This window comes from Ciona robusta, chromosome 10 (genome assembly GCF_009617815.1).
Source record: "Ciona robusta chromosome 10, ASM961781v2".
Classification (NCBI taxonomy): Eukaryota; Metazoa; Chordata; class Ascidiacea; order Phlebobranchia; family Cionidae; genus Ciona; species Ciona robusta.
The window spans coordinates 8,278,486-8,304,543 of NC_143244.1; the positions used below are offsets into that span (position 1 = coordinate 8,278,486).

Consider the following 26,058-nt stretch of genomic DNA (forward strand, 5'->3'; position numbering starts at 1 on the left):
AAGGTGCGAGCGCCTCTAGTAATAGCAATATCGAGTCCAACAGCGCCTCTAGCGGTGGTATAACTTTTTAGATACTTTTATACAACAACTGAATAAAGGTATTAGTTTGGCAGCGCGATATGTAGAAACAGTCGGTATAACAACAAACACTCACACCTGCCGAATATACAACGAGTAAGTTATCCGATTGAAACATCACGCGTTAGATATTACCCGCCAGGAAAGCCATGCAAATAAATACATAAAACAATCGCCTTTTCTCGTTTTGCAAAAAAAACACATTTTTTATTATTGGAAAACGATAGTAATAACAAAAGTAGCGCAAATATGAAGTTTAACATAAAGACCATTTCGCGTTATATACAGAAGTCTTTTGGATTTGGCGATATAAAGTTCGGTGGTTTTGACTTCGTTTATATATCGAAGGAAGGGATTGATATTTGGCGGGGGTGTTGATGAAACTTTGGAGCGATAAATTAAGAATCGGGCACACATAAGAATACAGTTTGCAAATACATTCATTTTGCCGGCAGTGTACGGTAAACCAATGAACTTTTTAACTACAGATAATTGTGTGTTCAGATGAATCACAGAGTTAAGCCAGGATTCTACATTGTTCCAAATTTCGTTTGGGGTAATGCCGAGAAAAGAAAGCGTGCTCCCCTTATTAATAAGATGTAACGAAGCGACACTTTAGCGCCACCTGACGGTGGTTCGCATTAAAACATTCGTTGGCCTTTTGGTTCCTTGTATATTATAATAGATATTCAACTTTACATGACGGTTTTCGGGCGATACCACGAACTAGTACTATCACCATAGCTTTAATAATTGACAATGATTTAACGAAATATATTAAAACACGAAGAGTTATTTAGCGATTCGTACACCATGTTTAATTTTTCCAACTCGAAAACAAACAAAGACGTGTTGGTTGTCCGGCGCCGTGGCTCAGTGGTTTAGGCGCCTTTGGTTTTGAATGCTCGACGGCGGTACAAACACTGATCGGCGTATGTGTCCTTGGGCAAGACACTTAACAGACAGTGCTCCAGTCCAGCGGTAAAAAATGGGTTGTCCAAATTATGATCCATATAATAAAAAAACTAAAATCAATCACAAAATGTTGCGAACAATATGCGCCTGACCGCAAAGCGGTGTCGCTGGGCAGGAAAGACTTGAATGGACTTTCCAGGTGTTGGGGTAATTAAAGAATAAATGAAAATAAAAAATACGTGACAGTTTAAAATTATTGTTAGTTATGATTTTTGGTGTTGCATCACGTACATGTGACGCATGTGTTGTATCACGCATATGAATGTTGTATCACGCATATGAATGTTGTATCACGCATATGAATGTTGTATCACGCATATGAATGTTGTATCACGCATATGAATGTTGTATCACGCATATGAATGTTGTATCACGCATATGAATGTTGTATCACGCATATGAATGTTGTATCACGCATATGAATGTTGTGAATAACTGTGGTGATCCCACTACTGCATCAGCAGGAAGTAATAGCAACCGATGACTCGCCGCTCAAGCCTTCAGTAGTTACACTGTGTTAGCGTTATACAGAACTGATAGTTAAGTTAGTTCTGGTTTCAACTTAAGATTAATTCTAAGAAAGTAAGAAACACATTATGACGTAAATATGGATTTATTTGTGACGTTGATATTGCTGTCTATACCAGGTAAGTTTTCTGTTATACGATTATTACGTAACAATGATATAACAATGTATTTTTGTAGCATATGTGACGTCATCAAACAGCACAGATACAACACCTATTGTGACGTAAGACTTGTGATTGTCTGGTTAATGTTACGTAACAGATTAGATTAAACATCTTACTTTGTGACTTCTTATGATAAACAATTAACATGGTGACCTCACCATTGTTTTACGTTGGTGGATCCGGCGGTCATTTCCGTGGAGGTTACTCGGGCGACAATAACCCGATAGTGAGCATGAGGTGTATGAATGCACATTGTACATTTACAATATATAGGGTTCAAGCCTCGTCGCTGCTACAAATGTGTCATATGTGTCCTTGACTACGACACTAAATGTCAAAAATTGCTCCAACCAAGTGGTCACTAACGGGTTGTTCAATTTGTCAGTTATTTATAAAACACCAGTTACATGGTAAATTGTAAGCCGCGTCAACACATGGAGCCATCCATATCTAATTTGCAACCATCTGTGTTATAACGAATGTCGTTGCCCCGCCATGCGAGGATAAATAAGTTACATACGTGGTAACTCATAAGCTGGCACGAGTTGTATGAAACAGAACACCCGTGTTATAACGAATGCTGTCGTTGCCCCGCCATGCGAGGATAAATAACTTACATACGTGGTAACTTGTAAGCGGGCACAAGGTGTATGAAACAGAACACCCGTGTTATAACGACTGTCGTTGCTTCGGTTAGTTACAACTAAAAGACCTACCGTCATTAACCATATGTTGTCGCTTCAATATGTTGATGAATAATCCATGTTTGTGTTACAGAAGCGCCACAAACGGGCCGACCACATCTTTTACAGGTACGTCACATCGCATGATGTTTTTACCCGGCAACAAAACTTCCGCTGAGGTGCTTACCGTCTATTTTCCAATCTGACGTAACAATGTTTATTTTATCAACAGACAATGGATCAAACGCGACTTTATTTTCAACCACCGCAACAACATTGTTTGTCACTATGACGTCACAATCGACCTCGCCTAATAAAACAACCAATGCAACTATTACTGTGACGTCACAAACATCAAACATAGCAACAACAAGAGAGCCATCGACTCAAGGCTTAACCACCAAACCCACAAGTTCACCCGAAGGAACAACAACCGTAGGAACAACACCCGTATCAACAACAACACCCGTATCAACAACAACACCTGTATCAACAACAACACCTGTATCAACAACAACACCCGTATCAACAACAACACCCGTATCAATCCCACCAAAGGATAACAGTACAACCATATTAGCCGTTGTGCTTACCATATTCGGGTTGATTCTCATCCTATTTATAATCCTCCTATATTGCTACTGGTATGTTTGTTTAAATCCACCACGGGTTTGTTTAAATCCAATGTTTCCAGTTACGATAAAGGAGGATCCTGCTCCAGGAGGATCGGGGACGAAGACATTCCACTCAACGACGCTAGTGGGCGCCACAGGAAGAGCGTTCATGGAAAAAATAAAGTGGTTAGTTCGGGGTTATATATAGGTTGGGGCGCCGTGATAAAGTGAGCGTCTGCCTTTAGTCCACAATTTAAAGCTCCATGCTACCATTGTGGGCGTATGTGTACTTGGGCAGGATATTAACGGCAATTGCTCCATGCTGGTGGTCACTAATGGGTTGTTTAAAACTTTAAATAGTAAGCCAAACAAAAACCCACCACGCTAGGTTGACCAATTACATACGCGGTAACTCGTAAGCAGGCACGAGGTGTATGAAACAGAACACACGTGTTATAACGACTGTCTTGCCCCGCCATGCGAGGATAAATAAGTTACATACGTGGTAACTCGTAAGCGGGAACGAGTTGTATGAAACAGAACACCTGTGTTATAACGGCTGTCATTGCCCCATCATGAGCAAATAAATAAGTTACAAATACTCGTGTTTCACATTTAAATAGTTTCCTGTTGGCAACATGGCGATCGGAATCGAAGAATTTGCGACCGTTTATAAAAACAAGTCAGCTGACGACAATCGTAACTTTAGAATGGAGTTTCAAGTAAGTGTATGACGTAATAATACAAATTATCGACCACTATGACGGACAATTAAAAAAATACCTGAACGTTGTGGTTATTCCGTCACAATTAAAATTCTGGAACATTTTGGTTATTACGTCACATTCTACTTGGGTAATTCCCCTTTTTACAGGCTGTGCAGTCGGGAGTTAGCGATAAAACCGAAGCTTTGAAAAGCGTTAATTTAATCAAGAATAGGTACGACAATGTGGTTCCCTATGACGTAACAAGGGTGGTTATTACGCCAGGCAGCGATCCAGCGGACACGGATTATATTAACGCTAATTATGTTTCGGTAAGCTAATACAATGTCAATAGTATTTATGATAAAACTAAATATTTTTAGTTAGACTAAAAACTATATCATAGTTGTACAGGATTGTGAATATAGATACGTTTGTACAAATGCGTCCTATACAGGGTTACATGAAGGCAAAGAAATGGATTGCATGTCAGGGACCAAAGAAAGAAACATTTAATGACTTTTGGAAAATGGTTTGGGAACAGAACTGTGCAACAATAATAATGGTAAATATGTTTGGTGTAAAACTTGTTTTGAAATATGTTTGTTGTAAGGTCACAAGGCTGGTGGAAAATGGAAAACCAAAATGCGATCGGTATTGGCCCGTGGAGAAAGAAATATATGGGGATTATGATGTCACACTTGTGGAGGAAAAGAATCGGAACTTTTTTGTCGTTCGAAGATTTGAGATAAAACATGCAAGTCGTGTGTTTAATTTAAACCTGGATTGTTCAACAGCCCCACTTTTACTAAAGTAGTTTTTACCGTGGGATGTGACTAATTTTGTTGATTAATTAATTTAATGTTTGCTACTTTGTTCTAAGAGTTAAGAATAACAATCAGGGTAATTATGAAAACTTATATTACAGGGAGACGTAGAGAGGTCGGTCACCCAGTTTCACTATATTTCATGGCCGGACTTTGGGGTTCCATCCAACGCTGCTCATCTGCTTAAGTTTCGACGCAGGGTTTGTTGCTCCAACCCATGTGATGCAGGTATTATGATGTCACATTGAAGGTTACGATTCTTAACAATATTTTTGTTTGTTCATACACAGGGCCCGTTGTAATCCATTGTAGCGCTGGTGTTGGACGGACAGGAACGTATATCCTAATTGATGCAGCGTTGGAACAAATTGAGAAAGAAGGAAAAACAGATTTATTTACTTTGCTTAACAACATGAGGAAGGAAAGGATGATGTTGGTTCAAACCGATGTGGGTTTGTTATTGATGTTAGGGCAACTAAAACACAGGTGATGATACCAAAGCATTCACCACATTAATCAATGAGGTTCCCTATGTTTGACAACTATGAGTGTAACTGTATTTTAACAATGTCACCCCAGATTTTACCCTGCTGTTAGGTGTCTATACAAACAAGCAGAGCCAAAGTATATTGCATTCACCTCATTAATCAATGAGGTTTCCTATGTTTGACAACTATGAGTGTAACTGTATTTTAACAATGTCACCCCAGATTTTACCCTGCTGTTAGGTGTCTATACAAACAAGCAGAGCCAAAGTATATTGCATTCACCACATTAATCAATGAGGTTCCCTATGTTTGTCAACTATGAGTGTAACTGTATTTTAACAATGTCACCCCAGATTTTACCCTGCTGTTAGGTGTCTATACAAACAAGCAGAGCCAAAGTATATTGCATTCACCACATTAATCAATGAGGTTCCCTATGTTTGACAACTATGAGTGTAACTGTATTTTAACAATGTCACCCCAGATTTTACCCTGCTGTTAGGTGTCTATACAAACAAGCAGAGCCAAAGTATATTGCATTCACCTCATTAATCAATGAGGTTTCCTATGTTTGACAACTATGAGTGTAACTGTATTTTAACAATGTCACCCCAGATTTTACCCTGCTGTTAGGTGTCTATACAAACAAGCAGAGCCAAAGTATATTGCATTCACCACATTAATCAATGAGGTTTCCTATGTTTGACAACTATGAGTGTAACTGTATTTTAATAATGTCACCCCAGATTTTACCCTGCTGTTAGGTGTCTATACAAACAAGCAGAGCCAAAGTATATTGCATTCACCACATTAATCAATGAGGTTCCCTATGTTTGACAACTATAATGTAACTGCATCTACGAAGATGTTAAATATATTTTTCTTCAGCCCCAATATGCGTTCGCCCACAAAGCTGTCCTAGAACAAATCAACTTTGGGGTAACTGAGGTCCCGGCTGCAAAGTTTAAGAAACAAGTTTATGAATTGAGGTAAATGTTGTTTCTATGTTTATTGTTATTATTCCAATGATTATTTAAACAGGGAAGGCTTGGATTCGAGCACGGAAAGTTTGCTGGAGATGCAGTTTAAGAAATTATTGAATATTCCGATCCATAAAGACAATTTAAAACATGGAAGGCGAAGTTTAAAGAAAAATCGCGTTTTGCAGATCATACCATGTAAGTTCATAGAAGAACTATATATATAAGAATAATATTAATATTGTTTTTATTTTTAGATGATAGTAATCGAGTGATGTTACCGCGGAAACCAGGAAACGAACATTCAGATTATATAAACGCTTCGTATATCGACGTAAATAGTTGTTTAATTTAGTGTTTCCATATAAACATGGTGTATTTCATCGCCATAAAAATCTTATTGTTTTAACCGACAACGGGAATATTAATTTATATATGCACAGTATGTCTGTGATAAATGAGATTAATTTGTTGTGTGCAACTTTTATGACTTGTTTATGATGAAACTTTGTATTTATAAACCGAACACAGGGATTTGAAAAAGCTCAAACATTCATCGCAACTCAAGGGCCTATGCAGGAAACGGCTGAAGATTTTTGGACAATGGTTTGGGACAAACAACTAACTACTATTGTAATGTTGACAAGGCTTGAGGAAAAAGGTTTTTCTAATGATGATTATTTCCTTTCGTTTGTTGTTTCAATTCTTAGATTCCATCTAACAGGTATCAACACCTGCTACAAATATTGGCCGTCGTTGAACGAGGGAACAATCGAATACGGTGACATCACAATCACCTTTGTCACGGAGGAAGATGACGACGTCGTGGATTATGTCGTGCGTGAATTCAAGATATCGTCCTCGCAGGTTGGAAGTTGTAACTATTTATTCTTTTATGGCGTGTCAACGACAGTCAGTATACAGTTGTCCTTCATGTAACTTTGTTGTTAAGGTGGCGGGTGTAGAACGGTTGGTTCGGCAGTTTCACTACCAAGCGTGGCCGGACATTGGGTCCGGGTCACCCAAGGACGCACAAGGATTGATTGAGATTGTTGCACGAGTGGCACGAGTTGCACAAAGTGACACAAACAAACCACCTACAGTGGTTCATTGTAGCAGTGGTGGGGGGAGGACAGGTGAAGTGTTTACTTAAATATAACTTGTATGTTGGGGGACATTATGTCAACAAAACCATCCAGGTGTTTATTGTTGTTTAACAATCCTGATTGAAGAGTTGGAGAAAGATGGGACGGTCGATGTGTTTCAAACGGTACGCCATCTCCGTGAACAACGACCACACATTATACAAAACCAGGAACAACTTTACTTCTGTTATTTATCGTTGCTACAATATCTTGAATCAAATCAGGTTTGCTTCTTTGGTTGATTGTTTAACACATATAACAACGATATGCAACCAAGGTATCGGACACTGACACAACAGTAAGCAACATACCACCCATGGAAAATCTGCAGCAACCAACCAACCATCAACTTACGTCATCCATGAATAATCAAGTAGACTTCACTTCTATGATGGATAACGATGACGTCATCAACGCGTCATCCAACGATGACGTCATCAACGAATCATCCAACGATGACCTCATCAATTCATCCTCCAATGATGACGTCATGATTATTAAAAACGAATGATTTTATCATTGTGACGTCATACATTATTGTGTTGTCTAACATCTTTATATTACGAAATAATCAGTATTTGTTACAATTACGAAGCGCATTCTTTAAAGTGATTTTTGTTTTATATTAAACAGAAACTTAATTAACGGCGTTTATATTTGCAAGGCGAGCCATACAATTTCGATAAAATATTTTGTTTGTGGGAAATATATCTAGTTTACAATGCACCACGGAGACTAAACAAAAAGTATTCAAACGAAGTTTATTAACGCAAGAAATTTAATAATAAAGAAAATATATCATAACCCACCAACTTTGCAGTGTAATCAACAATTTAAATCTCACTGTAACGCTAACGCCCTAATAGAATTGTTTGTATATTTTTAAACTGCCAAGTTTAGGCGCAATTGTTGGTGATTAATGAATATTTACATTTACATCACTTACGTGCCCAACTACGATGTATAATGTTTGTGAAACACTGGAAGTCGATGAGGAAAAACTTGATTGTGACGTCATAATGAACAATTGTTTTCACAATCGTTTTGCAGAAGTATAGATGTTTAATTGTTATGACAAACGAAAACGTATTGTGTAAGTGTTTTATTGTTACGTAAAAATATCATTGTTGTTAAACAATGTACATTATAGTTGATGGACTGAACGAAGCCGAGGGCGAAATCTTGAAGGAAATTCTCAGAAGGAAAGAAATATTGTTGCAAGAAATACAGGTTTGTGACGTAATAATGGTGTTTATGTAGTGGCGGTTCTAGGGGGTTAAACTGGGACACAACCCCTAAAGTATGGCAAGATACAATAAAGGGATGTTAAATGGGTGTAATAGAAAACTATAACTCTTAAAAGTTATTCAAATTTATTGGAGTATTACAATAATATGGTAGCTGGAAGTCTGTGGAAGTTAGCAATGCCAACATTGGGCAAACCCTAAGGTGATATCTGACATGTGAAAAACTTGTATGTTTCCAAGATTTACCTGTTTTGGTGACATCATAATAGTATGTATAAAGCTTAGTGACATCATAATAGTATGTCCGAAGCTTAGTGACATCATAATGATTATGACATCACAGAGGCTAAAAGATGAGATCCGAGATGTTGACGAAGACATCGAGCAGATGGAAGAAACCGAGGAAACGAGGTCTTCGAACCAAGCCAACCAAATGCTTGCTGGGGTGAAAAAGTTTAACGCTGACGCTAAGAAGGTGGGAGGGGGCAATATGGGCCGTCGAGGGGGCAATGTGGGCCACCGTGAAAGCTTGGGTTCCCGGCGATCAAATAATAATTAAAGAAAAAGCGAGGCTGACGAGTTTTATTTTAGTTGCTTCAGTTTTTCATGTTTAATATTTATTTATTTTGCAAAGGGCATGAAGTATTTGTTGGAGCATGGTCACATTGAAAACAACCCTAAAAGTGTCGCACAGTTCTTGTACAGAGGGGAACATTTAAATAAATCGGCTATTGGTGATTACTTGGGTGAAAGGTGCGTTGTGATTGGTTGGTTTATGGGGTGTGGCATCATGATGTCATAATCACTGTGTATTACAACATGAAATGTAATAATGGGTGTCAATAGTTAGACACTTCCAAACATGATTTTATTTTTAAAGTGAATTTTCAACAAGAAGTTACGACTTATAAGTGAAAGTGAAGGTTGATCGTAGTTGATTTGGGATATTTAACTAAATAAAACACAAATTTTAGGTTTTGTTTTGTACTAACTGCACCAAACAAATATTTTTGTTTGCGAATAATTCTGTTTGTGAGTAATTTTGTTTTTTAATTTTTTAAATTCCAGAAATGACTTTAATATTGAAGTGTTGAAAGAATTTGTCATTTGTCACGAGTTCACCAACAAATGTTTGGATAAATCATTGAGGTAAACATGTTACGTTTGTACTTTTTCATTTGGTTGATTATTTGTGATGTTTAGACAATTCTTGTGGAGCTTCCGATTGCCCGGTGAAGCACAAAAGATTGATCGGATGATGGAGGCTTTCGCTGCAAGATATTGTGAATGCAACCCTGGCGTGTTTCGTACGGATGATACATGTTATGTTTTGTCATTCGCCATTATTATGTTAAACACAAGTCTTCACAATCCAAGCGTAAAGGATAAACCAGCATTGGAAAGATTTATTCTGATGAATCGCGGGATTAATGACGGAGCTGATTTACCCAATGAATTGCTAAGCGTGAGTGCTTGCTGGGTGTGTTTACAACGTGGTTCACTGGTGGAAACCAAAGTTAAGATGTTTGATACCTAATGCGTTCTTGCATGAAACAGTTGGGGTAATGTGCAAACTTTGGTTGAAATTATCTTAGTTCCATTGCCAGGTATAGGACGTCACCTATATAGAAAACCGAAGCTTAATTTGTTTAGATGAATATGTATGTTTAACTAGGTGATATACGAAAGCATTAAGAAAGAACCGTTCAAGATTCCTGAGGATGACGGATCAAATCTTTCAACTGCTTTCTTTAACCCAGATAAAGAGGGCTGGCTGCTTAAACAAGGTTGGTGTCTAAAGAATCCACTCCTAGGCTTTTTGTAAGGAATGTATTGACCCCTGTTTAAAATTACAGTGCCGCAGATTTGATCTTCGCATTTTTGTATAAAAATGTTTTAAAATAGTTGGGACCCGATTTATAAATACCTTGTTAGTTGTTACACCCCTATTGTATCTAGGTCATTAATTGTAATTACCTAATTAATATTATGCAAATAATAATTATAAATTATTTCTTTCAATAAACGTTGATGCATCGGAACTCAGGAGGTAAGAAGCTTGTGTTTGTCATCTTATTGTGATGTCATAATTTCCAATCATTACCAATCAAGGTGTTTTGTTTTCATGAAATGTTTGTTTTGATTTATTTTGTTCATGGTGATTTACTTTATTGAGCATCATCCAACAAACGTTGACGTTAATTTGAACAGGTGGAAGGTACAAAACCTGGAAGAGACGTTGGTTCATTTTGTCCGACAACTGCCTTTATTACTTTGAATACACCTCGGTGAGATTAACTTTAATATTTATTCATCAAATTAAATAAAATATTCTAGGATAAAGAACCGAAAGGGATCATTCCGCTGGAAAATCTACAAATACGTGAGGTGACCGACCCAAGGAAACCTGTGAGTCTGTTTGGGGGTTATTGGGGTCATGACCTTGGATTGTGGGGTCATGACCTTGGATTGTGGGGTCATGACCTTGGATTGTGGGGGCATAGGGAGTGACTGTACCATTGTGTTAAGCGACTAATACTTAATTTGTTGCAGAATTGTTTCGAAATGTATTTACATGAAGATGGTTTAATGCAAACAATCAAAGCTGCGAAAACGGATTCTGAGGGGAGGGTCGTTGAAGGTAATTTAATATTTGATAAATATGGGGTCTTTATGTTTATCTTGTAGGCAAACATTCCACTTACCGGATGTCTGCGGCGACCATCGATGATAAAGAGGATTGGATACGATGTATAAGGTTGGTTGTTACCATGTATAAGGTTGGTTGTTACCATGTATAAGGTTGGTTGTTACCATGTATAAGGTTGGTTGTTACCATGTATAATGTTGGTTGTTACCATGTATAAGGTTAGTTGTTACCATGTATAAGGTTGGTTGTTACCATGTATAAGGTTGGTTGTTACCATGTATAAGGTTGGTTGTTACCATGTATAAGGTTGGTTGTTGCCATGTATAATGTTGGTTGTTACCATGTATAAGGTTGGTTGTTACCATGTATAAGGTTGGTTGTTGCCATGTATAAGGTTGGTTGTTACCATGTATAAGGTTGGTTGTTACCATGTATAAGGTTTGTTGTTACCATGTATAAGGTTGGTTGTTACCATGTATAAGGTTAGTTGTTACCATGTATAAGGTTGGTTGTTACCATGTATAAGGTTGGTTGTTACCATGTATAAGGTTGGTTGTTACCATGTATAAGGTTGGTTGTTGCCATGTATAAGGTTGGTTGTTGCCATGTATAAGGTTGGTTGTTACCATGTATAAGGTTGGTTGTTACCATGTATAAGGTTGGTTGTTACCATGTATAAGGTTAGTTGTTACCATGTATAAGGTTGGTTGTTACCATGTATAAGGTTGGTTGTTACCATGTATAAGGTTGGTTGTTACCATGTATAAGGTTGGTTGTTACCATGTACAAGGTTGGTTGTTGCCATGTATAAGGTTGGTTGTTACCATGTACAAGGTTGGTTGTTACCATGTATAAGGTTGGTTGTTACCATGTATAAGGTTGGTTGTTACCATGTATAAGGTTGGTTGTTACCATGTATAAGGTTGGTTGTTACCATGTATAAGGTTGGTTGTTACCATGTATAAGGTTGGTTGTTACCATGTATAAGGTTGGTTGTTGCCATGTATAAGGTTGGTTGTTGCCATGTATAAGGTTGGTTGTTACCATTTATAAGGTTGGTTGTTACCATGTATAAGGTTGGTTGTTGCCATGTACAAGGTTGGTTGTTGCCATGTATAAGGTTGGTTGTTACCATTTATAAGGTTGGTTGTTACCATGTATAAGGTTGGTTGTTGCCATGTACAAGGTTGGTTGTTGCCATGTATAAGGTTGGTTGTTACCATGTATAAGGTTGGTTGTTACCATGTATAAGGTTGGTTGTTACCATGTATAAGGTTGGTTGTTACCATGTATAAGGTTGGTTGTTACCATGTATAAGGTTGGTTGTTACCATGTATAAGGTTGGTTGTTACCATTTATAAGGTTGGTTGTTACCATGTATAAGGTTGGTTGTTGCCATGTATAAGGTTGGTTGTTGGTTGTTACCATGTACAAGGTTGGTTGTTACCATGTATAAGGTTGGTTGTTGCCATGTATAAGGTTGGTTGTTACCATGTATAAGGTTGGTTGTTGCCATGTATAAGGTTGGTTGTTACCATGTGTAAGGTTGGTTGTTGCCATGTATAAGGTTGGTTGTTACCATGTATAAGGTTGGTTGTTGCCATGTATAAGGTTGGTTGTTGCCATGTATAAGGTTGGTTGTTACCATGTATAAGGTTGGTTGTTGCCATGTATAACGTTGGTTGTTACCATGTATAAGGTTGGTTGTTGCCATGTATAAGGTTGGTTGTTGCCATGTATAAGGTTGGTTGTTGCCATGTATAAGGTTGGTTGTTGCCATGTATAAGGTTAGTTGTTACCATGTATAAGGTTGGTTGTTACCATGTATAAGGTTGGTTGTTACCATTTATAAGGTTGGTTGTTACCATGTATAAGGTTGGTTGTTGCCATGTACAAGGTTGGTTGTTGCCATGTATAAGGTTGGTTGTTACCATGTATAAGGTTGGTTGTTACCATGTATAAGGTTGGTTGTTACCATGTATAAGGTTGGTTGTTACCATGTATAAGGTTGGTTGTTACCATGTATAAGGTTGGTTGTTACCATGTATAAGGTTGGTTGTTACCATGTATAAGGTTGGTTGTTACCATTTATAAGGTTGGTTGTTACCATGTATAAGGTTGGTTGTTGCCATGTATAAGGTTGGTTGTTGGTTGTTACCATGTACAAGGTTGGTTGTTACCATGTATAAGGTTGGTTGTTGCCATGTATAAGGTTGGTTGTTACCATGTATAAGGTTGGTTGTTGCCATGTATAAGGTTGGTTGTTACCATGTGTAAGGTTGGTTGTTGCCATGTATAAGGTTGGTTGTTACCATGTATAAGGTTGGTTGTTGCCATGTATAAGGTTGGTTGTTGCCATGTATAAGGTTGTTACCATGTATAAGGTTGGTTGTTGCCATGTATAAGGTTGGTTGTTGCCATGTATAACGTTGGTTGTTACCATGTATAAGGTTGGTTGTTACCATGTATAATATTGGTTGTTACCATGTGTAAGGTTGTTACCATGTATAAGGTTGGTTGTTACCATGTATAAGGTTGGTTGTTACCATTTATAAGGTTGGTTGTTACCATGTATAAGGTTGGTTGTTACCATGTATAAGGTTGGTTGTTACCATTTATAAGGTTGGTTGTTACCATGTATAAGGTTGGTTGTTACCATGTATAGGGTTGGTTGTTGCCATGTATAAGGTTGGTTGTTACCATTTATAAGGTTGGTTGTTGCCATGTATAAGGTTGGTTGTTACCATTTATAAGGTTGGTTGTTACCATGTATAAGGTTAGTTGTTACCATGTATAAGGTTGGTTGTTGCCATGTATAAGGTTGGTTGTTACCATGTATAAGGTTGGTTGTTGCCATGTATAAGGTTGGTTGTTGCCATGTATAAGGTTGGTTGTTGCCATGTATAAGGTTGGTTGTTACCATGTATAAGGTTGGTTGTTACCATGTATAAGGTTGGTTGTTACCATGTATAAGGTTGGTTGTTGCCATGTATAAGGTTGGTTGTTACCATGTATAAGGTTGGTTGTTGCAATGTATAAGGTTGGTTGTTGCCATGTATAAGGTTGGTTGTTACCATGTATAAGGTTGGTTGTTACCATGTATAACGTTGGTTGTTACGTTGTAACCTCTTGGCGGGCCAACCATTGCAACCCAGCACTTGTTAATATATTGTTAGATATTAATGATGTTGTTGTTGCAGGAAAAGCATCAGCAAAGACCCGTATTATGACATGATTGCAGCAAGAAAGAGAAAAGCAGAAAAAACTGAAAATAATCAACTTTAATCATCATTCATACTTTTGTGTTGATGTTTCATTAATTTCATATCTTCTTATCAAGAACAAACAATTTTTCGTTTGTCTGATATTTGTCTTGAATTTGTTTGTTGGAATATTCTCGCTGTATTACGATATATTCAATATATTAACTTGCTGTTTTAGATTGTTTTTAGAATACTTGATAGCAAACTGAAATGTCCGGATCAAAAGACAAATTTGCTGGAATTCAACTACGAGATTTTGAGGTGAAAATGTTTTCAATATTTGTTGAATTATTTTTATTATTAAACCGTACCGACCAAGAGTGTTTAAAATGTTTTTGAATAAATTATTTTAAAATATGAATTTTTTCTTAATAAATAATTGTTTGCAGACAAAACGCGATGTTTTGAAGATAGCCATTCTTTATCCCGATTCGCCCCCACGACTTTATGAAATCAATCAGGTAAAAGGTTTGGCTTCGATGTCAAACCGTTCTAATTTTCGGTGCTTTTTAGAAAACATCTTTAAAGGAAAATATTAAAGATTTTTGCGAAAGGTAAAATTTTTCATGAATGTCTGTACTGAAGTGTAATTTGTATATTAATCGTCAGATGGAACATTTCTCATTCCAACGATTACGCTCTGCAAGTGTCGGACTCGCAACTCTACATCACTGAATCTGTGGGTTCTTTAATTTATGTTTGTTTCACCAAAACAACCGTTGTTTAATTTAGAATCGTCACGAAGTGAGAGACGGCTCGTTGCTTAATTTGACAATGGCTCCTGTGAGTTACAATATACGCATATAGTAATCATATATATAATATACACATATATATACAATGTACTGGTATCATAAATTCCCCACAACTCAATTTTATTCCAGTTTTTATATAAATTTTTTCTCAAGTAGATTTTACCTGTAGCGTGTTTTAACGACTGTAGTTTTGCTGCTAATTTCCTTCTCTTCGTTGTTTTATTTGATCGGATAAATAATTATTGTTTTCACAGTGGAAAACTGTCGAAGGATTGATGAAACAGATAAAGAAACCAGAAACTCCTGAAGTAAAACTTTCAGCTTTGCTTAAAATTTCGAGGCTTGCAGCTGACCCAACGTTTTCTGAGGAATTTATTAAAAATGGGGGAATCCAGTGGATTGTTTCGACTGTCGAAAAGGGGGCGCTACAGGTATCATGATATAATGAAAACATAGAGATCATGTAATGAAAACATAGAGATCATATAATGAACACATAGATATCATATAATGAACACATAGATATCACATATTGAACAAACAGATATTATATAATGAACACATAGTTGTCCTATATTAGGGAGAATCCCTTGCACATACGCTTACAGCCTTTCTGGAGTTGATGGATCATGCGATCGTTGGCTGGGAAAGTTGTTTAACTAAAGAATTCATTAAAAAGGTTGGTACAGTGTATATATGTGTATAAAAGTAAATAAGTTGTGGCAATATTAATGTACAGGTTGCGAGTTATGTGAATCGAGGGAATGAAAGTGACGCAACTATCCTTCAGCGATCTCTTGGTATCCTCGAGTGTGCCGTGGTTAATAGTGACTCGTTATATCATGAAATATCAGAAGCAATCACTGTGGGAAATCTGCTCACTCATTTACAAAAGTAATTAACAATAATTTGGTTTGGTGTCAGATTAAGTTTGTGTGTTGCAGGTCCAACAGCGAGATCCAACAAAACACGATTGCGTTGATAAATAGTTTGTTTATGAAATCACCAAGTGATAAAGGGAAAGTGGCAGGCAGAAGGGTTTGTATGGTTGTGGATGTTGCTGGTTGATATTAATGGAGGATTGTTTCAGAAAATATCAGACAGAATGGCCCAAAAACAATTTCGGACAGTCATTCTAAATGTAAGTGTAATTGTATGTTGTAGCACATAATACGTATGTTGTAGCACATAATACGTTGTATGTTGTAGCACATAATACGTTGTATGTTGTAGCACATAATACATTGTATGTTGTAGCACATAATACGTTGTATGTTGTAGCACATAATACCTTGTATGTTGTAGCACATAATACGTTGTATGTTGTAGCACATAATACATTGTATGTTGTAGCACATAATACGTTGTATGTTGTAGCACATAATACGTTGTATGTTGTAGCACATAATATGTTGTATGTTGTAGCACATAATACGTTGTATGTTGTAGCACATAATACGTTGTATGTTGTAGCACGTAATACCTTGTATGTTGTAGCACATAATACGTTGTATGTTGTAGCACATAATACGTTGTATGTTGTAGCACATAATACGTTGTATGTTGTAGCACATAACACGTTGTATGTTGTAGCACATAACACGTTGTATGTTGTAGCACATAACACGTTGTATGTTGTAGCACATAACACGTTGTATGTTGTAGCACATAATACCTTGTATGTTGTAGCACATAATACCTTGTATGTTGTAGCACATAATACGTTGTATGTTGTAGCACATAATACATTGTATGTTGTAGCACATAATACCTTGTATGTTGTAGCACATAATACGTTGTATGTTGTAGCACATAATACCTTGTATGTTGTAGCACATAATACGTTGTATGTTGTAGCACATAATACCTTGTATGTTGTAGCACATAATACCTTGTATGTTGTAGCACATAATACGTTGTATGTTGTAGCACATAATACCTTGTATGTTGTAGCACATAATACGTTGTATGTTGTAGCACATAACACGTTGTATGTTGTAGCACATAATACGTTGTATGTTGTAGCACGTAATACGTTGTATGTTGTAGCACATAATACATTGTATGTTGTAGCACATAATACGTTGTATGTTGTAGCACGTAATACGTTGTATGTTGTAGCACATAATACATTGTATGTTGTAGCACATAATACGTTGTATGTTGTAGCACATAACACGTTGTATGTTGTAGCACATAACACGTTGTATGTTGTAGCACATAATACCTTGTATGTTGTAGCACATAATACGGACCCAACGAGCCATCGGAGCCGAGATGGCGCACCAACTGCACGTACTTCAAGTCCTCACATTTAATTTACTTGAGGAACGAATGTTACAAAAACTTGACCCAAGGAACCCAGTGAGTGTTTCATTCACTTTAATTAGTTATTGTTAAATTTATTCATCGTGAGTTGTTCAAATCCTTGTTTATACAATGTGTTGCTTATCCTTACATGGAAACCAGGCTTGTAATACACAACAATAGCCATTTCACTTATTTTTAGGAAGAAAGAGAGAAATTGTTGGAGATTCGAAACGTTGCGTTCGATTCAAATTTGAACTCGTCCCCAACTTCGAAGGGCACCAACCAATCAGCTTTTAATTCCAGGGATTTCAAGAAACTTGGATTTATTGTAAATTTAAAGTTTAATGAATAAAACTCCATAAGTTAATACCACCCCATAAGTTAATACCACCCCATAAGTTAATACCACCCCATAAGTTAATACCACCCCATAAGTTAATACCACCCCATAAGTTAATACCACCCCATAAGTTTATACCATCCCATAAGTTTATACCACCCCATAAGTTTATACCACCTCATAAGTTTATACCACCCCATAAGTTAATACCACCCCATAAGTTAATACCACCCCATAGGTTAATACCATCCCATAAGTTAATACCACCCCATAAGTTAATACCACCTCATAAGTTAATACCACCCCATAAGTTAATACCACCCCATAAGTTAATACCATCCCATAAGTTAATACCACCCCATAAGTTAATACCATCCCATAAGTTAATACCATCCCATAAGTTAATACCACCCCATAAGTTTATACCACCCCATAAGTTTTGTTTAATTCTCCAATACAGAACCATAACAACCCAGTTCTTGACTTTGACCAAGTTCCTCCTGGTGTTTTATGTTTGGATCTTATGGTGTATTTTGCAAGGAACCAACAAGACAATTATATTCGGGTAGGTAATAATGGAATTAACTTTGATGTCACATTAGAAGTAACTATGATGTCATAACAGCTAGTGTTGGAGAATAGTTCCCGTGACGACCAGCATGAATGTCCGTTCGGTAAATCTTCAATCTTTATCACTAAGATGTTGTGTGAAGTGTTAAAGATCGGGGAACAACGTAAGTTATTGTGACATCATACACTATGACATCATCACTATGACATCACAGCCACGGAAACGGGGCAAGATTTCCACCCGATGTTTTTCACTCACGATTCAGCGTTTGAAGAGTTTTATTGCATTTGCATTCAACTGTTCAATAAAACATGGAAAGAGATGAGCGCCATTAAAGATGATTTTGATAAGGTTTATATGATGTCTATGTTTATATATGATATCTATGTTTATATGTGATGTCTATGTTTATACATGATGTCTATGTTTATGTATGATGTCTATGTAGGTAATGTCGGTCGTCCGGGACCAAATAACGCTGGGTTTATCCGCTCGACCGTCTTCGATGGATTCGTTCAAACAAAAGTTACAAACATTGACGTACAACGAGATACTAAAGAAGCGGCAACAAGAGATGGAAGACAAGGAAAAGTTTGACGCACAAGCCTTGCCCGTGGTGTAAGTTGGTTGGGTTATATACAACACAATGTTGGGTTATATACAACACAATGTTGGGTTATATATACAACACAATGTTGGGTTATATACAACACAATGTTGGGTTATATACAACACAATGTTGGGTTATATACAACACAATGTTGTGTTATATACAACACAATGTTGGGTTGTATACAACACAATGTTGTGTTATATACAACACAATGTTGGGTTGTATACAACACAATGTTGGGTTATATATACAACACAATGTTGGGTTATATATACAACACAATGTTGGGTTATATATACAACACAATGTTGGGTTATATATACAACACAATGTTGGGTTATATATACAACACAATGTTGGGTTATATACAACACAATGTTGGGTTATATATACAACACAATGTTGGGTTATATATACAACACAATGTTGGGTTATATACAACACAATGTTGTGTTATATACAACACAATGTTGGGTTATATACAACACAATGTTGGGTTATATATACAACACAATGTTGGGTTATATATACAACACAATGTTGGGTTATATACAACACAATGTTGGGTTATATATACAACACAATGTTGGGTTATATATACAACACAATGTTGGGTTATATACAACACAATGTTGTGTTATATACAACACAATGTTGGGTTATATATACAACACAATGTTGGGTTATATATACAACACAATGTTGGGTTATATACAACACAATGTTGTGTTATATACAACACAATGTTGGGTTATATACAACACAATGTTGGGTTATATATACAACACAATGTTGGGTTATATATACAACACAATGTTGGGTTATATACAACACAATGTTGGGTTATATACACAACACAATGTTGGGTTATATACAACACAATGTTGGGTTATATACAACACAATGTTGGGTTATATATACAACACAATGTTGGGTTATATACAACACAATGTTGGGTTATATACAACACAATGTTGTGTTATATATACAACACAATGTTGGGTTATATATACAACACAATGTTGGGTTATATATACAACACAATGTTGGGTTATATACAACACAATGTTGGGTTATATATACAACACAATGTTGGGTTATATATACAACACAATGTTGGGTTATATACAACACAATGTTGTGTTATATACAACACAATGTTGGGTTATATATACAACACAATGTTGGGTTATATATACAACACAATGTTGGGTTATATACAACACAATGTTGTGTTATATACAACACAATGTTGGGTTATATACAACACAATGTTGGGTTATATATACAACACAATGTTGGGTTATATACAACACAATGTTGTGTTATATACAACACAATGTTGGGTTATATACAACACAATGTTGGGTTATATATACAACACAATGTTGGGTTATATATACAACACAATGTTGGGTTATATACAACACAATGTTGGGTTATATACAACACAATGTTGGGTTATATACAACACAATGTTGGGTTATATACAACACAATGTTGGGTTATATATACAACACAATGTTGGGTTATATACAACACAATGTTGGGTTATATACAACACAATGTTGTGTTATATATACAACACAATGTTGGGTTATATATACAACACAATGTTGGGTTATATATACAACACAATGTTGGGTTATATACAACACAATGTTGGGTTATATATACAACACAATGTTGGGTTATATATACAACACAATGTTGGGTTATATACAACACAATGTTGGGTTATATATAACACAATGTTGTGTTATATATACAACACAATGTTGGGTTATATATACAACACAATGTTGGGTTATATATACAACACAATGTTGGGTTATATATACAACACAATGTTGGGTTATATACAACACAATGTTGTGTTATATACAACACAATGTTGGGTTATATACAACACAATGTTGGGTTATATATACAACACAATGTTGTGTTATATACAACACAATGTTGGGTTATATACAACACAATGTTGGGTTATATATACAACACAATGTTGGGTTATATACAACACAATGTTGGGTTATATACAACACAATGTTGTGTTATATATACAACACAATGTTGTGTTATATATACAACACAATGTTGGGTTATATATACAACACAATGTTGGGTTATATATACAACACAATGTTGGGTTATATACAACACAATGTTGGGTTATATATACAACACAATGTTGGGTTATATACAACACAATGTTGGGTTATATACAACACAATGTTGGGTTATATATAACACAATGTTGTGTTATATATACAACACAATGTTGGGTTATATATACAACACAATGTTGGGTTATATATACAACACAATGTTGGGTTATATATACAACACAATGTTGGGTTATATACAACACAATGTTGGGTTATATATACAACACAATGTTGGGTTATATACAACACAATGTTGGGTTATATACAACACAATGTTGGGTTATATACAACACAATGTTGGGTTATATACAACACAATGTTGGGTTATATATACAACACAATGTTGTGTTATATATACAACACAATGTTGGGTTATATACAACACAATGTTGGGTTATATACAACACAATGTTGGGTTATATATACAACACAATGTTGTGTTATATATACAACACAATGTTGGGTTATATACAACACAATGTTGGGTTATATATACAACACAATGTTGGGTTATATACAACACAATGTTGGGTTATATACAACACAATGTTGTGTTATATATACAACACAATGTTGGGTTATATATACAACACAATGTTGGGTTATATATACAACACAATGTTGGGTTATATACAACACAATGTTGGGTTATATATACAACACAATGTTGGGTTATATACAACACAATGTTGGGTTATATACAACACAATGTTGGGTTATATATAACACAATGTTGTGTTATATATACAACACAATGTTGGGTTATATATACAACACAATGTTGGGTTATATATACAACACAATGTTGGGTTATATATACAACACAATGTTGGGTTATATATACAACACAATGTTGGGTTATATATACAACACAATGTTGGGTTATATACAACACAATGTTGGGTTATATATACAACACAATGTTGGGTTATATACAACACAATGTTGGGTTATATACAACACAATGTTGGGTTATATATACAACACAATGTTGTGTTATATATACAACACAATGTTGGGTTATATACAACACAATGTTGGGTTATATACAACACAATGTTGGGTTATATATACAACACAATGTTGTGTTATATATACAACACAATGTTGGGTTATATACAACACAATGTTGGGTTATATATACAACACAATGTTGTGTTATATATACAACACAATGTTGTGTTATATACAACACAATGTTGGGTTATATATACAACACAATGTTGTGTTATATATACAACACAATGTTGGGTTATATATACAACACAATGTTGGGTTATATACAACACAATGTTGGGTTATATACAACACAATGTTGGGTTATATACAACACAATGTTGGGTTATATACAACACAATGTTGGGTTATATACAACACAATGTTGGGTTATATATACAACACAATGTTGGGTTATATACAACACAATGTTGTGTTATATATACAACACAATGTTGTTTTATATATACAACACAATGTTGTATGTTTCGTTTTTAAACCAATATTTTGTTTAAATATTTCAACAGAAAACTCCAAGAAAGAATCAAACCTGAAATTGTCGAACTAATTCGCCAACAAAGACTTAATGTTTTGATAGCCGGGGCGACGTTTCATAAAATATCAAACAAAAGGTTACGAGGTAATTATAATGTCATAATCTGTTGTATATGATGTCATAATCTATTGTATATGATGTCGTAATCTGTTGTATATGATGTCATAATCTATTGTATATGATGTCATAATCTGTTGTGTATGATGTCATAATCTATTGTATATGATGTCATAATATGTTGTATATGATGTTAAAATTACCTTTTAAAGATAAATCTCGTTGGTTTTGCCGATTGTCGCCAAACTGGAAATTCTTACATTACGGCGACATCGACGACTCAATGACACCGATGTTGGAAACTTTGCCCGAGAAACGTAATTAATTTAATTAAGATTAAATCCAGATAAATATAACACAGTATCACGTAATATACTTCATTTGATACATTACATTAATATAACATTCTCTCCAGATAATTATTTTCTGTATTAATTAAAATCATTGATGATATTAGTCATTATACATACAATTATATGTGAGTATATTTATATCAATTATACTTTAGTTGCAATTAGTGATATACGGGATATTGTCAGTGGAAAGAATTGCCCCCACATTAAAAACGCCCGCACCCACAAAAGCACAACAGAACTTGCGTTTTCCATCCTGTACGATCCAGACGATGCGTTGAACTTTATTGCGCCGGATAAAGAAACAGTGAGTTTCCTATATTTGTTTAATTTTAATTAAATAAGTGCTTCATTGATTCTACAGTGGTGTCACTGGACTGATGGCTTCAACGCGTTACTTGGGAAACCTGTAAGTTGGATAATGAAGTTAAAAACACTAATACCCTTTTTGCATGATAACTATTATGCACGTAAGTTCTCGCAAGGACAAAGTTAGCACGTATAGCGTCGTAAGCGTGTTATCTGCTGTATGAGGTTGGTTGTAAACGTATAAATATGGTGGAAGGAAAGTTTCACTTAAGAACCTATTCTTGTTCAGGTTATTATTTTTACAGTTTTAAGTTGGCGAGCACTATAACTGACCAGAATCTATATATTTTAAACCTGATTCAAAAATATTGCGTTAAAATAATCTAACTCAATGTTGATACATTTAGATGGTCACTAACTTTAACATTACATTTAGATGGTCACTAACTTTAACATTACATTTAGATGGTCACTAACTTTAACATTACATTTAGATGGTCACTAACTTTAACATCACATTTAGATGGTGAGTACAAAAGCTACCACCGACCTCGACATGCTGCTGACGATGGAAATGAAACTCCGTTTGTTGGATTTGGAAAATATTGACATCCCAGAGCAACCACCCCCCATGCCACCCCTGCCTAAGAATTATAACTTTGCACTGCAAGATCTGTAGTTTCCATATATTCTGCAGTTTATTATTATTTGCTGCGATTTATTTTTACTTAAACAGAAATATTGAATATATTAATTAACAAAAGTCATGCTCACTGATGGGTTGTATGCTGCCATTGTCGGCAATATGTGTGCTTGGGCAAGACACTTAACAGCAATTGCTCCAACCCAGTGGTCACTAATAGGTTCAGTCGTACTTAAACAATCACTCACAAAGTTACATTCACGGGTTTGTCAGTTTATATTAATTTAGCAACCGCTTCGTCGGCGTATACACGCGTATAGGGTTCGGCACATTAATATTGAGTGGCCTGCTGGCTTGCTATGATACAATATATTAGGTGTGGGTATTAAACACACACGTTCACGCTGAGCCGTTTATTTAAATATCTTCATTATTCTCAGTATTTCCTTTTGGGATTCTCTGGTATAATGACGTCATACAGACATTCTTGTTTGTTCGGTTTTTCTGGAATATTCGAACAATGTGTAAATGAATATGACGTCATAATACGTATTTACCATAAATCTCGGTGCGCATTTCCAAATAAGGACATTCCTTTGTTGATTGTTGCGTCACAGAAGACGAACTAAACGTCCGGTTGTTTTGATCTGTGACGTGTAAATCGCCAGCGAACCTGTGTTAACATATGTTGTTGCTGGTCATAGCTTTGGTAACTTTAATGTAATGTTTACCTGGAGTAACGAACGTTGCAATTTATATTCGGTTTCAATGCCGGGAAACTCGGGGTATCTAAAAAAATGGGCACGTGCTTATAATGGGCACGTAGTTATAATGGGCACGTACTCCAATAACTTTACCTGCTGTTTCTGTGGTAGGGGTCATGATTGTATACGTAGATGTGACGTCACGATTATTCGTGACGTCACGATCATCCATGACGTCACGAACCCGTTCACGTGCTGAATGGTTAAAGAGAATTTAAATGAAAACGTTAAAATAAATACAAACCAACCTGTAGGTAATGGTGGGGGTTGCAGTTTCTTCATGTTCACCCTTGTTGTTGTGTTGGGGATGTATTTAGCGAGAAAGTTGCTTTTGGTTGGGACGTTTGATACTGGGGTGGTGTCGTATAATAGGTGGAGGTCGCCGGCATACCTGAGTACATAGTTGGTCAGTAGCGCAGCCAGCAATATTTGAGCGAAACCTTACCTTGACATTCTTAACTTCATTTGAAACTTCTTATGATCATGGTGGTCTGTGTGTTTGGGTGAAGTATTAATACAAGCAACCACATGTATACGTAGCTTACCGCGTTCGCGAGACACCGATTGTTTAAAAGAAGTATGACGCGTAAACTTTGTGATGTCATCAACAGGTCTCTTCCTGTCATAGAAGCATTATATTATTCCAAACGTCAGATTCAATAAACAAACCTTGTGTGTATGACGTTATCCAAGTTTCTTTGTTCATCGTCTATGACGAAACAATTAGCTTTGTCTTTCTTGTCTATACTTTCCACAGTACTTGGCGGGGAAGGGAAATCAACGTCCGATGTTCCTGTCAATGTACGGTTTAAATTTATATTTAAACCCCCATTAAGCGCTGACCTGATTCAACTTTATCGTTCCCTTTTCCATCACATGCGAGAACACCGGGAAGTGAAAAACATCCGGAAACACTGAAAATAGCGTCATTAACCTACATATTTCTTGAACAAGCAATATATTTACTTGCGCTTATTTTTGATAAAATATTCCACTATCAGCAAAATAATGGCGATTGTCATAATTGAACAAACGACAATAAGTATAATAACTGCGGTGACAACCATTCTTTACAACAACTGATGCTTCTGTATGTATCTTGCATCCCACATCCTATGTTTCTCTATGCGATGCTAAATAAAGTGTTCTATTACTGGAAACAACAACATTTACCAACAATGCCTCCATGTTTATATTTGTATTATTTGCAGAAATATTTGTATCAGCAAACAAAAAATGTTTCAATTTAATTCACACTTTTTGCCTACTTTCCT

General features: G+C 35.9%; 4 protein-coding genes across 5 annotated transcripts; 3 read left to right on the forward strand and 1 right to left on the reverse strand.

Annotated features, from left to right (window-relative positions):
- Positions 1-1,538: 1,538 nt before the first annotated feature.
- Positions 1,539-7,831, forward strand: LOC149730466 (receptor-type tyrosine-protein phosphatase epsilon-like). The gene is made up of 19 exons (XM_089887039.1): positions 1,539-1,700; positions 1,759-1,804; positions 2,523-2,557; positions 2,661-3,072; positions 3,123-3,228; positions 3,666-3,764; positions 3,917-4,078; positions 4,204-4,311; positions 4,360-4,507; positions 4,679-4,801; positions 4,864-5,021; positions 5,950-6,050; positions 6,103-6,239; positions 6,299-6,375; positions 6,573-6,702; positions 6,766-6,908; positions 6,994-7,177; positions 7,241-7,410; positions 7,464-7,831. Exons 1-19 carry the CDS (start codon positions 1,661-1,663, stop codon positions 7,695-7,697), a joined length of 2,613 nt encoding a protein of 870 aa, XP_089743165.1. The 5' UTR covers positions 1,539-1,660; the 3' UTR covers positions 7,698-7,831.
- Positions 7,832-8,119: 288 nt separating this feature from the next.
- LOC149730467 (cytohesin-1-like) lies at positions 8,120-14,525 on the forward strand. The gene is made up of 12 exons (XM_089887050.1): positions 8,120-8,279; positions 8,337-8,416; positions 8,777-8,908; positions 9,068-9,186; positions 9,502-9,582; positions 9,637-9,898; positions 10,109-10,220; positions 10,645-10,721; positions 10,771-10,842; positions 10,987-11,074; positions 11,122-11,191; positions 14,284-14,525. The coding sequence occupies exons 1-12, from the start codon at positions 8,258-8,260 to the stop codon at positions 14,366-14,368; spliced, it is 1,200 nt and encodes a 399-aa protein (XP_089743176.1). The 5' UTR covers positions 8,120-8,257; the 3' UTR covers positions 14,369-14,525.
- Positions 14,458-24,140, forward strand: LOC149730468 (engulfment and cell motility protein 1-like). The gene is made up of 21 exons (XM_089887040.1): positions 14,458-14,607; positions 14,736-14,807; positions 14,860-14,900; positions 14,956-15,025; positions 15,079-15,129; positions 15,356-15,532; positions 15,682-15,780; positions 15,841-15,995; positions 16,046-16,139; positions 16,192-16,242; positions 17,343-17,465; positions 17,611-17,739; positions 18,212-18,316; positions 18,377-18,485; positions 18,537-18,673; positions 18,771-18,940; positions 22,630-22,742; positions 22,928-23,032; positions 23,224-23,375; positions 23,433-23,477; positions 23,901-24,140. Exons 1-21 carry the CDS (start codon positions 14,557-14,559, stop codon positions 24,054-24,056), a joined length of 2,205 nt encoding a protein of 734 aa, XP_089743166.1. The 5' UTR covers positions 14,458-14,556; the 3' UTR covers positions 24,057-24,140.
- A 278-nt stretch (positions 24,141-24,418) lies between these two features.
- On the reverse strand, positions 24,419-25,927 carry LOC149730469 (uncharacterized). 2 transcript variants are annotated; one of them, XM_089887058.1, is made up of 10 exons: positions 25,751-25,927; positions 25,628-25,698; positions 25,454-25,577; positions 25,330-25,403; positions 25,230-25,275; positions 25,033-25,175; positions 24,878-24,979; positions 24,752-24,809; positions 24,578-24,693; positions 24,419-24,524 (listed from the first exon to the last, which is right to left on the reverse strand). In XM_089887058.1, the coding sequence occupies exons 1-10, from the start codon at positions 25,849-25,851 to the stop codon at positions 24,457-24,459; spliced, it is 903 nt and encodes a 300-aa protein (XP_089743184.1). In that variant the 5' UTR covers positions 25,852-25,927; the 3' UTR covers positions 24,419-24,456. The 2 variants fall into 2 exon arrangements, with proteins under 2 accessions (XP_089743184.1, XP_089743183.1); XM_089887057.1 differs by having other exon boundaries at positions 25,230-25,403.
- Between the last annotated feature and the right edge of the window lie 131 nt (positions 25,928-26,058).